The 11,500-nt window shown below is 36.7% G+C and overlaps 2 protein-coding genes across 2 annotated transcripts; one reads left to right on the top strand and one right to left on the bottom strand.

The window, feature by feature from the left end:
- Positions 1–770: 770 nt before the first annotated feature.
- Positions 771–7,771, top strand: LOC116308289 (adenosine 3'-phospho 5'-phosphosulfate transporter 2). Its single transcript, XM_031718677.2, has 10 exons — positions 771–1,061; positions 1,377–1,498; positions 1,751–1,847; positions 2,522–2,579; positions 3,692–3,799; positions 4,557–4,654; positions 4,784–4,876; positions 5,179–5,290; positions 5,857–5,926; positions 6,886–7,771. The coding sequence occupies exons 1-10, from the start codon at positions 795–797 to the stop codon at positions 7,049–7,051; spliced, it is 1,191 nt and encodes a 396-aa protein (XP_031574537.1). The 5' UTR covers positions 771–794; the 3' UTR covers positions 7,052–7,771.
- On the bottom strand, positions 5,923–11,463 carry LOC116308288 (sedoheptulokinase). Its single transcript, XM_031718676.2, has 5 exons — positions 10,809–11,463; positions 9,900–10,075; positions 9,105–9,248; positions 7,716–8,195; positions 5,923–6,310 (listed from the first exon to the last, which is right to left on the bottom strand). Exons 1-4 carry the CDS (start codon positions 11,444–11,446, stop codon positions 7,717–7,719), a joined length of 1,437 nt encoding a protein of 478 aa, XP_031574536.1. The 5' UTR covers positions 11,447–11,463; the 3' UTR covers positions 5,923–6,310; position 7,716.
- Between the last annotated feature and the right edge of the window lie 37 nt (positions 11,464–11,500).

Here is an 11,500-nt window from a genome sequence, read left to right as displayed (position 1 = left end):
GAAATAAGACGCAAAAACAAGGCCAATTATTAGTAATGCAATCATCTTCAAATTCACGTGTGGAATGTTTCTGTATCTGAGAGATCTAAAGTTTTAGCGCGTTTTTTGTGATGTAATAATCTGCACATGACGTCATATTCCGAAAATACCAAATATGGTAAATGCGTCTATCATATGACCCGTACGGCCCTGCTCGCGCGCTCTAATAAAACCATTAGAAAAAGTCACGTGATGGGGGCCGGACGGGTTGACGTATAAGCGGGCCGGAAAAATCCGTCCGGCCCTGCTCGAATCCGCGCGCTTTCTTTTTCTTAATTATTTTTATTTTCGTGAGGGTCATATGATAAAATGCTTATTGACTGAGTTAGATCGGGCCGTACGGGAAAATATTTGGCTCTCGGTCATTTGTACGGACCTCGCTGCGCTCGGTCCGTACGACATGACCTCGAGCCAAATATTTTCCCGTACGGCCCTCCCACTCAGTCAATAAGTACATAGTACTGAACTAGATAGAATAAAGGACAACATGCATGTTGAGGTGACGTCAGGTTGTCCAAATAATTTTGAAAAATCACAAGGAAAATTCAACACCCTCCCCCCAAAAAAGCGTACAAGTATTTTTTTTAAATTTCAAAACCTTTTTAATTCGAATTCTCATTTTCAGTGATTTTTCAAAAGAAACTGCCTGTGGTGTTCCTTCTTTTTATACCGCTGACTCAACGTAATGCTGGCTTTAGTAATTACAATGTTGTGCCGGGTTCCCTGTGGTATTGCCACATAACCAACATAATTGTATGGCTTCTTCAGAAAGAAAATATTTTACTCCAAGCTTCCCAAATGGGACTATTAACCGGACGATGCCATATATCAAAGACTCCAATACAAAAAGTACAGTAATTGATATTGAAAAAGATGGGCAAAATGAATTACCGAGAAGATCTGTTAGCAGAGAAGACTTGTATGTCTTTGGAATCCCCTTGGACGGGTTATCTAAACCTCTTCAAATGGCTATTTGTTGTGGAGGAGTATTGTTATTTTATCTTGTGTATGGCTATGTTCAAGTAAGTTCATAACTGTGGGAGAAACTATCCGTAATTTGTCTATTAAATATATGATAAGCTTTTCAATCTCTCGCTATACTGAAACTGGTGATAAAATGAGATCCAAAAATCATTTACTGTAAGGGGTACTGTAATATAAGGTGATTCCCTTTCTCAACAGGTATTTCATTTTTATCTCCCATTTCCGTTAGCTGGCTTTATATATTCTTTCAAGGCTTTAATAACAATTTTAATGAAACACCCTGTTTTCTCTCTTCTCCTGTGATATTGTAATGATTCATATACGACCGTGAACTATTTCATCTTTTCGTGTAGGAATGGATATTCAGAATTGAAGGCTTCAAGCCATACGGATGGTATCTGACACTGGTTCAATTCGGTTTTTATTCTCTGTTTGGTACAATACAAAAACACCTTGGTGGAGAAAATACTAGAAAGTAAGTCATCTTAGATATCCATTCAGGGGCCGATCCAGGGAGGTGTCCTGCGGTGCACCAGACACCCCCCCTAACGCCGTAATTACTCTTAGCTTTTTTGAAGCAAAGAAATATTTATGATGCCAAGACACCTCCCTAACAAATTCCAGGATCTGCCCCTGCCACTGTATTAATAAATTAATGTTAACACATAGTGTGTTGTAAAAAATGAAAGACTTGCAATTAGAGATGTTTTTTCTATCTTGTTCGTAGAATTCCTTTAAAAACCTACGCAGGTTTAGCGTTTTTGACCGTCTCCACAATGGGACTCTCCAACACCTCTCTGGGTTACCTTAACTACCCAACACAGGTAACCCAATTTATGCATATCAGGGCTACGAATAATAGCCGGTCAGAAGAAAATGTCCATGCAGAATAGACTACTTTGACGATATGGCAGCCATCTTGCCAGGGGGCAAATCGAACAAAGATAATGGAAAATTTATAAGGCTTCCTGTGTGTTGTCTTTTTTTATGAGTAAAGGTGATCAATGTGTTGTCTTAATTCATCTTTTGTTGTATTTTCTTATGGTGAGCTGTTAATCAATCTTCGTTATTACTGCAAGAAAGCTTTATTTGCCCATGGATGCTCCATAATGCCTTGCGATCCAAGATGGCTGCCATATAGTTGAAGTAGTCCATTGACCTAATTCGTCTTGGTTGCAATGTTATTCTTGTACTGTCTACTCATGCACAACCGAACAAACAAATGATACTCTAGGGAATGACACATGGTCCGTAATGCGAAAATATTGCACCAAGATAAATTAGGTCTATTGGAACTTGTCCAGTGAAATCTTTGCCTTGCCAGTGGATCATTTTGACCATTAACATTGAGCCAAAAAGTTAACCAGGTATGTCTAAGCTAAAACTGATCTAACAACTAACCAGCCATTATTTTTATCCCTGCATATAATATGTTTAACTTAATAATTGATAATGTAATGGATATTATTATTGAGTGCTGGTGTCTTTCATTCTGCAGGTTATTTTTAAAAGCTGTAAACTTATTCCAGTTATGATTGGTGGTATTCTTATACAAGGTGAGATGATCTGTACACACATTTTACCTTTTCATGTGCCAGTTTATACATTGTGTGTATTAGAATATAAAATGAAATATGTATTTGTACTGTGGTTGTATTGTATCAAATTGAGCTGATCCTCGCAGTATATAAAGCAACTTATGCAGCTGAAAATTGAAAGACTCAGAAAAACTTCTGAGTCTTGAATGGGATTTATAAAATAATTGGGATAGTAGGCACGCTATGATTGGTCGAAAACCATGTTTGATGAGAGTATCAAAACACACTCGCGTCATTTTAGCACGCGCGAGTATTGCAACTGTCAGATTTTAATTTATCATCAGTTTGAATAAGACGGCAGGTAGGGAGAATTTACTTATACTTTGCTTTTTTTGATCTTTTTGTGCGTTTGTTATTTTATAAAACAAATCAAAAACAGTTTTCCGTGTTTGATACTCTGACCAAAACACTTGGGATGTTGGGAAAACACTCGAGAAGCTGGAAACATCCCACGTGTTTTGATCAGAGTATCAAACACGGAAAACTGTTTTTGATTTGTTAATTGAACCCGTGCCCTGGCGATTCCTGTTCCATGCTCTAACCACTGAGCTACCAAGTTTCACATGAGACTTAATGACTTCATGAGAGCTCATTCATTATTGACAATACAATAAACTTTAGAATGTAATATTTAATGAGAGGTGACACCACAGGAAGCCCAAGCAGTGTACTTGTACAGGGCTTAAAATAACAGCTGGACATCGGATAATGTCCAGCCAGAACTGTAACATGTATGGTCAAATCTTTTCCTTGCCATTCATTCTGACCAGTAATGTTTAGCCAGAAATGAGGTATGACTAAGCTAAAACTAATTTTGGCCGGCATTCATGACCGGCGACTGATTGGCCGTTATCTTAAGCCCTCTTAAGTATGGGGAGTTATATATGCATGTGTGTTGTTGGTGCTGTTCTCTGAACATGATTAGAAGCCAATCTAGGAAAAGGCTAAAAGCCGACAGATGTGCTCCAAATCGCGTTGCAAGGAACGGAAATATTCCTCCCATATTCACTCTAACAACAAACCTCTATTAACCTGATATTAATTTATATTATAAATAATTTTAATTTCAGGAAAAAAGTATGGACCATTAGATTTCGTAGCCTGTTTATGCATGAGTATAGGTCTCATACTCTTCACGCTAGCAGACAGTAAAGTACAACCTGATTATAACAATACAGGTATCATAATGGCATATAAATGGCAATAAAACAATGGCATTAGTTGACATTCTTTTGTATGATTTTTTAGTCATCCACAATGCACTGTGCCATGCTATAGAAGCATGCAATGTGCCATTTTCATTGCCAGCTAAATGGTGGTTTGTAGGTGAAATTTGGGAATCCAGTCCAATCGAGCTTGTAATTTTTAATTTTTGCAAGGTTTTAGGACAATCATGATATAATGATACACATGTATAGTCATTATACAGGCAGGGCTGTAACCAGGGGTCTTGCAGGGTGAGTGGACAAGGAATGAGACTATGTCTAAGCTAACAGGTATCTTGAGAGGTGGCATAGCATTCCAAGGATTTGCAGAACCAAAGAAAAGAATGATCGCTCCAATAATTAAAATACTAAAATGTGCAGATTAAAAAAAAAAATTACAAATGACTCAGCGGCCCTTCAGTTTTTGCAGGGGGAGGGTGCCTGTGCACCCAATGCAGTTGGTTATGGCCATGACAGTTATGCATGCCATTATTTCACATAAACAGTGAAATAGTGAAAATAGTGAAAAAAGACCATGTAAAGATGTGGTGAACCCTATCTTTGCGCAAGTGCATGTGTGATCAAATATGGCATTAACATTATTTGCACCATCTTTTCTACACTTGCAAATCTATTTGTTTGTGCAGTGCAAGCTTGGAACACATCACTTTCATCACAATTATGACACTCTCACACAGCTCTCACTATTAAAACGTTTTTCTTTTTTTAGGTGTAATATTAATATCACTGGCTCTTTTAGCTGATGCTGTCATTGGTAATGTTCAAGAGAAGGCCATGAAGTCTCATAATAGTAGTAATTCAGAAGTGGTAATTGCAAAAAACCCATGAACATTAATTTTTTGTAGTATAATAATAAGTCCAGCTCTGGACTACTCACTTATATACACAAATATACAGTGTAACTTACTATCAATAATTACTCATCTTTCCTCTAAGGTTTTATATTCCTATGGGATTGGTTTTCTGTACATCTTATTTGGACTTCTTGTTACGGGCCAACTTTGGGATGCATTCTTATTTTCATCCCAGGTATGTGTTATATCTAGTGATTTATGAAATATAAATAATTGTGGCCGTATTTTGTAACTTCTTAAGGGCTGGACACATGATCAAAGGTTGCTTGCAACAGGGTTTTTGGTTTTAGGAGGATGTCAAATATAGCAACTTTCCTTGTGACATCTCATAAAAATTGTCACCAGCAACGTCACAAAAGTAGAAATTGTTTCAACTTTTGCAATGTTGTCCGAGCAATTCCACGGGTAGATGGCTGCCATCACATGATGGTGCAAAATGTATGTGTATGAAATAATCTTTTTTCTTTATTCGTACAGAAACCCATAAAGATCTATAGCTTGGCATTTCTTTTTTCAATTAGTGGATATTTAGGAATCTCATTTGTTTTGATGCTGGTCAGAATATTTGGGGCATTAACAGCAGTTACAAGTAAGAACATGCATTGCATGACATAATATAATATGTATTTATTGACTGAGTGAAAGGACCGTACGGGAAAATATTTGGCTCAAGGTGATGCCGTACGCACCGAGCACTGCAAGGTCCGTACAAATGACCGAGTTCCAAATATTTTCCTGTACGACCTAACTCAGTCAATAAGCATTTTATCATATGACCAGGTCACGAAAAGAAAAATAGTTAAAAAAAGAAAGAGCACCGATTCAAACAGGGCCTAACGAATTTGTATGGCCCTGCTCGCTCAAAGCCGTACGGCCCTGCTCACACCATTTTCCCGAAGGTCTTTCTAAGACCCCGCACCTGGGCAGATACAGGTCATATGATAATATAATTTACATAGCACTCAACCTATTAAAATATTCTAAAATGCTTTACATCCATGGCTAGCAAATAAAGAAAACAAAATTCTATAATATATGGGTAAAATGAATGAATGATTAAATAGATTGAGTTAAAGAATAGACTGACTGACTGAATGATTGAATAACAGAATTCAAAATGATATTGACACAATTGATATATCTATATTTTTTCAGTTACAACTTTCCGCAAAGCAGTTACAATGGTACTCTCATTCATGTTCTTTTCTAAACCTTTTACAATACAGTAAGTACATAACATTTCCAATAAACTGAAGTCCGTAATGTTACAAATGTATACAATCTGTTGAATTGGGAAGCACGGGTGGCATAGCAGCAGTGTGAGCGCTCGCCTCTCATCAATGTGACCCAAGTTCGAGTCCCGCCAGGCTTGGTGTTGTATATGAGTAGAGTTGTTTGTTGGTTCTCTCCTGTGCTTCGAGGGTTTTCCAGGTTCTCCGGTTTTCCTCTCTCCGCAAAATTCAACTTCTAAATTCCAATTCGATCACGGAATGAAGGCCACAGGTTTGTTAGCCACTGGCTATTAAGTGCTACCCTCATGAAAAACGTTTTTTTTTTAATCAACAGCAGACTTGTATGCTGTACTCTTTCATACTTTTTATTGCTACACCTTTGATCAAAACAAAAGTACTTGCTGTCAGTAATGAAAAATCAAATATATCATTCCCATCCAGTACTCTTAGTATCAACAATTTCTTTCATTAATTGACTGTTGTCTATTATCTCACCCCTAACTCAATATTTCCATTATTGATTCTACGTGAAGTGACCACTCTTTTTACTGCTACGTGCATATCGTGATAACAGTTGCAACAGGAAAATGGGGCAATACACTGGTGCTTATCAGAGATTATAAAGGTACCGACCAATTTATTTGATTAATGGAAGTGTATTGTCCAATTTCCCTGTTGCGACTGTTGTCTTGATCAGCATGGAGCAATGAAAAGAGTGGTAATATTTGAATAGTAAAATATTTGTATTACATATAATTATTATTTCTTGTTTCTTCACTCTGCCTAGTAATACAAATATGTTTTCCTCGTTTTATGGAGAACACTATCTTGTGCTCAAATTTTAGCACAAAAATTAGTTAAGATCAATTTGTTTCAATTTTATTTTCACCTTTCACTTTTACCTGAATTGGGCTCCCTTTGGTCTAAACTGTATTTTGATTGTTTTTTTCAGATACCTATGGTCAGGTTTTATAGTATTTTTTGGAATATTTCTAAATGTATATAGTAAGAATCAAGCAAAGATGAATGATCTGTTTTACTCTTATGCACGGATGCTTTCAACAATTTTCAGAGGACAAAGAGCTGTAAAACCAACCACCCCCATGCAAAATGTTTAAAATCGCACGTTTGCTTCATAAGGCTCGGCAATTGCAAAGCTGGGATTTCTGAGTTGGGAAATGACCAGATAACTGTTTCCTACCACAGGTATCCCAAACATACAAATGCTAAGCTTGGTAACTTTGTGGAATAATTATTTCTTTCTAGTAAAGTATTATAAATGAAAATAAATTATTGCTTTTTATATCATATACTCACTATCATACTGTACATAGTAAGTACACTTTCTATTAAGTCAAAGTAATCGTTCTGAGTTGTCAGTTCTCAAAAATGGTTTGTGTCAATTCTTAGAACTGCTTCGGGATGGGTTGGTCCAGTTCTAAGAACTTATACGTACAATTCAAGAACTGGCTGCTCGGACCAATTTAAATTAATGGAAAGGGCCCTAAGTTATATCAGCTACCAGATGCTACTTTTCCTTGCCTATCAATTTTGAAATATTACATCTGATTATAATTTTTTTTCTTTTTTTCTTTCCTTGTCATTAGTGCATAGATTAGGCTCAGTTTCAGCCGTGAGGTTGATGTTTGTTCCGAAGGATCCCAAGGGTGCATAAAAACCACCACGGCTGGAAATCGAGCCTATGATCGAGCAGATTTGGATAAAAGTGTTAATATAATTACATATTTATTTCTATTATTATAAATATAATTATCTCCAAACCTTATTTTTCCAGAGATTGTATTAATTTACTTTGAAATAAAGCAAGTGCAGCACCATGTGATGCATCAGAATCCTCTTTTATCACTAACGGTAACCCCCAAACTTTCTCAGTTTGTTTCTGAAGGATTGCATTTCGTGCTAAAGCATTTCCTGTGCCCACAATTCTCTTCACGCCGCATGAAATCAACCAGTCTCTTGGCATTAAAGTTTGTAAATTATTAATGACACCATTGCAAAGGGATGCTGTGATGTCCCCCAAGGAGATATTAGTTTCACTCATACAAGACACATTCCCAGTCAAGTTAGTTTGATGTCTTTCTCCCCATAAAGTGGGTCTTATGTTTAAAGATGTGTCAGTCTTTCCTTCACCCCATTTCAGGAGCTTTGCATAAAGTTCCTGCTTACTGAGTATGGCTGGCATGCCTAATTCCTTCATCCAGTCTTGAAGTGTTGCAACGAAGGTTGCCAATGCATTTCCTCCTTTAAAAACAATTTGGAAATAAAAAAAAAGAATTAATGCTATATTTATCAAGTTTTTTCTTGTTACATGTTATGGTTTGAATCTCACTTCTGTTTAACTTTTTTTCCAAACTGGTGCTTGCTATTGAAACCAGGACTCGTTAATAATTTCAAAAGAAATACAATGAAAGATACCGTAATTCAAAGAAAGAATTCATTTTCATACTGAACATTTAAGTAAAAGAAACAGTAACCAGATGAAAAATACCATATTTCAACTCCATTATTTTAAAGTTATCATCAGCTAATTATTGCTATATTGACATTGCCTTGCCACATGGATTGAATGAACAAGGAGGAGGATCCTGGGCTATTCCAACATGCTAGTAATAATTTTGAAGATTATTAATAAGGACTGGCAGCAATAATTTTCTTTAAATCCTGCCAAAAAGTAGCCTGCTTTGCAGATGCAATTGTTTATGCTCAGTGATCTGTAAGTCATTGGGTGTAAAAAAAAGTCGAGTCTGCAAAGCAAGGCATTCAAATAACAGCTATGATACTCCAGTTTCTCATTTTTAGATGATGCATCACTACAGGGTTGTCCTTTTAGTGTCAACATTTTTTTTTTGTTTAAATGCTTTTTGACCGTTTGGGAATAGAGGGTTAGTCTCTATTGAGAAAAAATGTGAATGTATTTCTCTAGTGTTCAATGTCAACATCATTTCATGCCTTCTTTTGTGCTATTCTTTAGCCATTTGGGAATATCTCTATGCAGGTGCGTCTGCTGTCAAATATTACAGTGGTAATTGTAACTTGAAAATGTTCTATTCCTCTATTCAAGCTGTTTAGAAAACAATTAAAGCGCAATTGCTTTTTCTGACCCACTACATCAGATAACAAGTAAAAGATTGAATCAGTACACTTATTTACCTGTTAGTGAAGCTGCTACTGCTACTACTGCTGCATCAAAAAATGGCCAAAATTGAATACTTGGCAAAATACAATTATTGTAAGAACACAAACCCTGACTAGGAACGATGACGGCTATCTGAGATGAAGTGCCAATATTGAGAACTGAAAAAAAAATTCATCTCTTAACTCTACATGCAAATATTCTATTTACTAAGTAATTCAAGCATCGATCAATTGTCTTGTTGAATCAGTGCAGGAGTGGCATCTTGATCTAATGTAAAGTTTTACCATTTATATTTATTCAGACTCTATTTTACAGCAATTTTCAACATTATGCAAACTTGGTAGTTGCAAGTTGCCCATTGAAGTTTGTTTTTTTATTGCAACCAGTTAAAAATGAAAAAGGTGCTGACTGAGCATTTTAAATTGATGGCAGAAAAAAAAACTAATTTTGCCGAAATATAGCTTACAGCTTGTACGTTTGTGTAACATTGAAGACTGCTAATATTGACTGTGCTAACCCCCCCTAAGCTTTAGGATTATGCTGCGTCCTAAAATAAATAAATAATAAATAATGGGATTTGACAGTGGATTCCACAAAGTGGCTCTTCTTCCACTGGATTCGAATTGGAATTTAGAAGTTGATTTTTACGGAGGGAGGAAAACGGAAGAACCTGGAAAACCCTCAAAGCACAGGAGATAATCATCAAGCAACTCTATTCACATTAGTAACTATAGTAACTATAATAAAACACATAATAACTAGTGTTATTGTCATCATTATAGTCATTATATAGTCATTATAGTCAATACCTGCATCAGTATTTTGCTCAAGACTTGCAAGAACTGAACACTGTAAGTCCCCAAGAGCAATACTAATTTGTGCACCAGCAGGGATGCCAAGATATGCCCTGGGTAGTACTCCAGATACTGTACCAGGCTCGCGCACTGTGGGGAGGAAATGAACAGGAAACCCAGCATTTTCTAACCTGGTCATATTATTTGAAGAAAACAGAAGAGTTACATAGTGTTACAATCATGTAATATAAAAAACAAGCAGCTGATCTGAAGCTGGCACCATGTTGCATGAACTAACACAAAAAGCTAATAAGGAATGCTTTTTTATCGTCCACCAACATGGCGGCTATGACGTAACATGCACCAAGAATACAGTAAATGGCTCACAACACCTGTGCTAAATTATTGAAAGCAGAGGTGATGTGCAAGCTGACAGTTCGAAATCCCATAGAAATTGGAGGAGAATACTCCATATATGGCTTATCAAATGTTGAGGGCCTGTTCGTATAAACAGGTGTCTTGCAGCTTCAAGAAGTCTGCTTTCTATTGTTTAGTTTCCCATTACTGGTAGTTGTGGTGGTCACCCAATTACATCCTTCAATTTGATCATGTGTAACGATAGCTGTCACACTTGCAGGGCTCAGCAATCTTCTTGAAGCTACAACCTTACTCTGTACGAAGGGTGGATAGTGCGATCAGATAGATAAATCTTATCAAGTGGATAATGTAATTGGATAACTAGAACAAAATTGACTTATTCACTGGATAAGTATTTATCTGTTGGATAGCACTATCCGCCATTAGTACAATCGGGCCTAGGATTATAGCTTGTGACTGTTAGATATTTAAATTTAATATAAAGTAGCTGTCTGTGAATACAGTAGTAGGTTTTTTTGCCTGGAGATATACACCTAGAAAACTCACATCTCTTTTTCCCATGCTTTTTCCTTCAAATTATAGTATCCCCAACTAAAAGCGTTCTGTGTCGACATGATCGGTTTGGACGTGCCACACAACAGAGCTACGAGTAAATCCTGTACAGTCCCAGCATATTCATATGTGGACAGGAAGCTCGGATTATTTCTGGCAAACCAAAATATTGTAGCACAGCCAAAGCCAGTAGATAAGAGAAGAGAGTTTTCGGTTTTTGGTAAAGAATTTAAAAATTGCGTGGAGCATCGTTGGTCTTCCCAAGTGATTAAATGAGAAATGAAGTCACATTCTCCACTTTCGTTAAAATGCTCAATATTAAACTTTTCATGGCCTTTTTTCCAAAACACACAGCCATGCATTTGTCCACAAATACCAATCTTTTGAACACGACACCTAAGTTCTGCAGAAATGGAAGTTAGAATTCTGTTCAAAGCTGTGAAAATTAGACCCACGTTTTGTTCCGAGAGTTGAGATGAAATACTTTGGTTGGACACTATAACAGCCTTTGTGTCTTCCTTAAGGAACATTAAAACCTTCTTAGAAACATAATCCAAAAGCGTAACTTTGACAGAAGTAGTCCCGAGGTCAATTCCAAGGAAAAGTTCCTGGTCCAAAGTTTTGTCGGCCATTTTGGTTTTGACATGTGGAGTCGACTGAGAGATCCCTGGGGTCGAGATTGCTCA

Source organism: Actinia tenebrosa, unplaced genomic scaffold (genome assembly GCF_029948245.1).
Source record: "Actinia tenebrosa isolate PJP-AT-01 unplaced genomic scaffold, QUT_ActTen_1.0 PGA_scaffold1__47_contigs__length_23844297, whole genome shotgun sequence".
Taxonomy (NCBI): Eukaryota; Metazoa; Cnidaria; class Anthozoa; order Actiniaria; family Actiniidae; genus Actinia; species Actinia tenebrosa.
The sequence above is the reverse complement of the archived record's forward strand: the minus strand, read 5'-3'. Positions and strand labels throughout refer to the sequence as shown.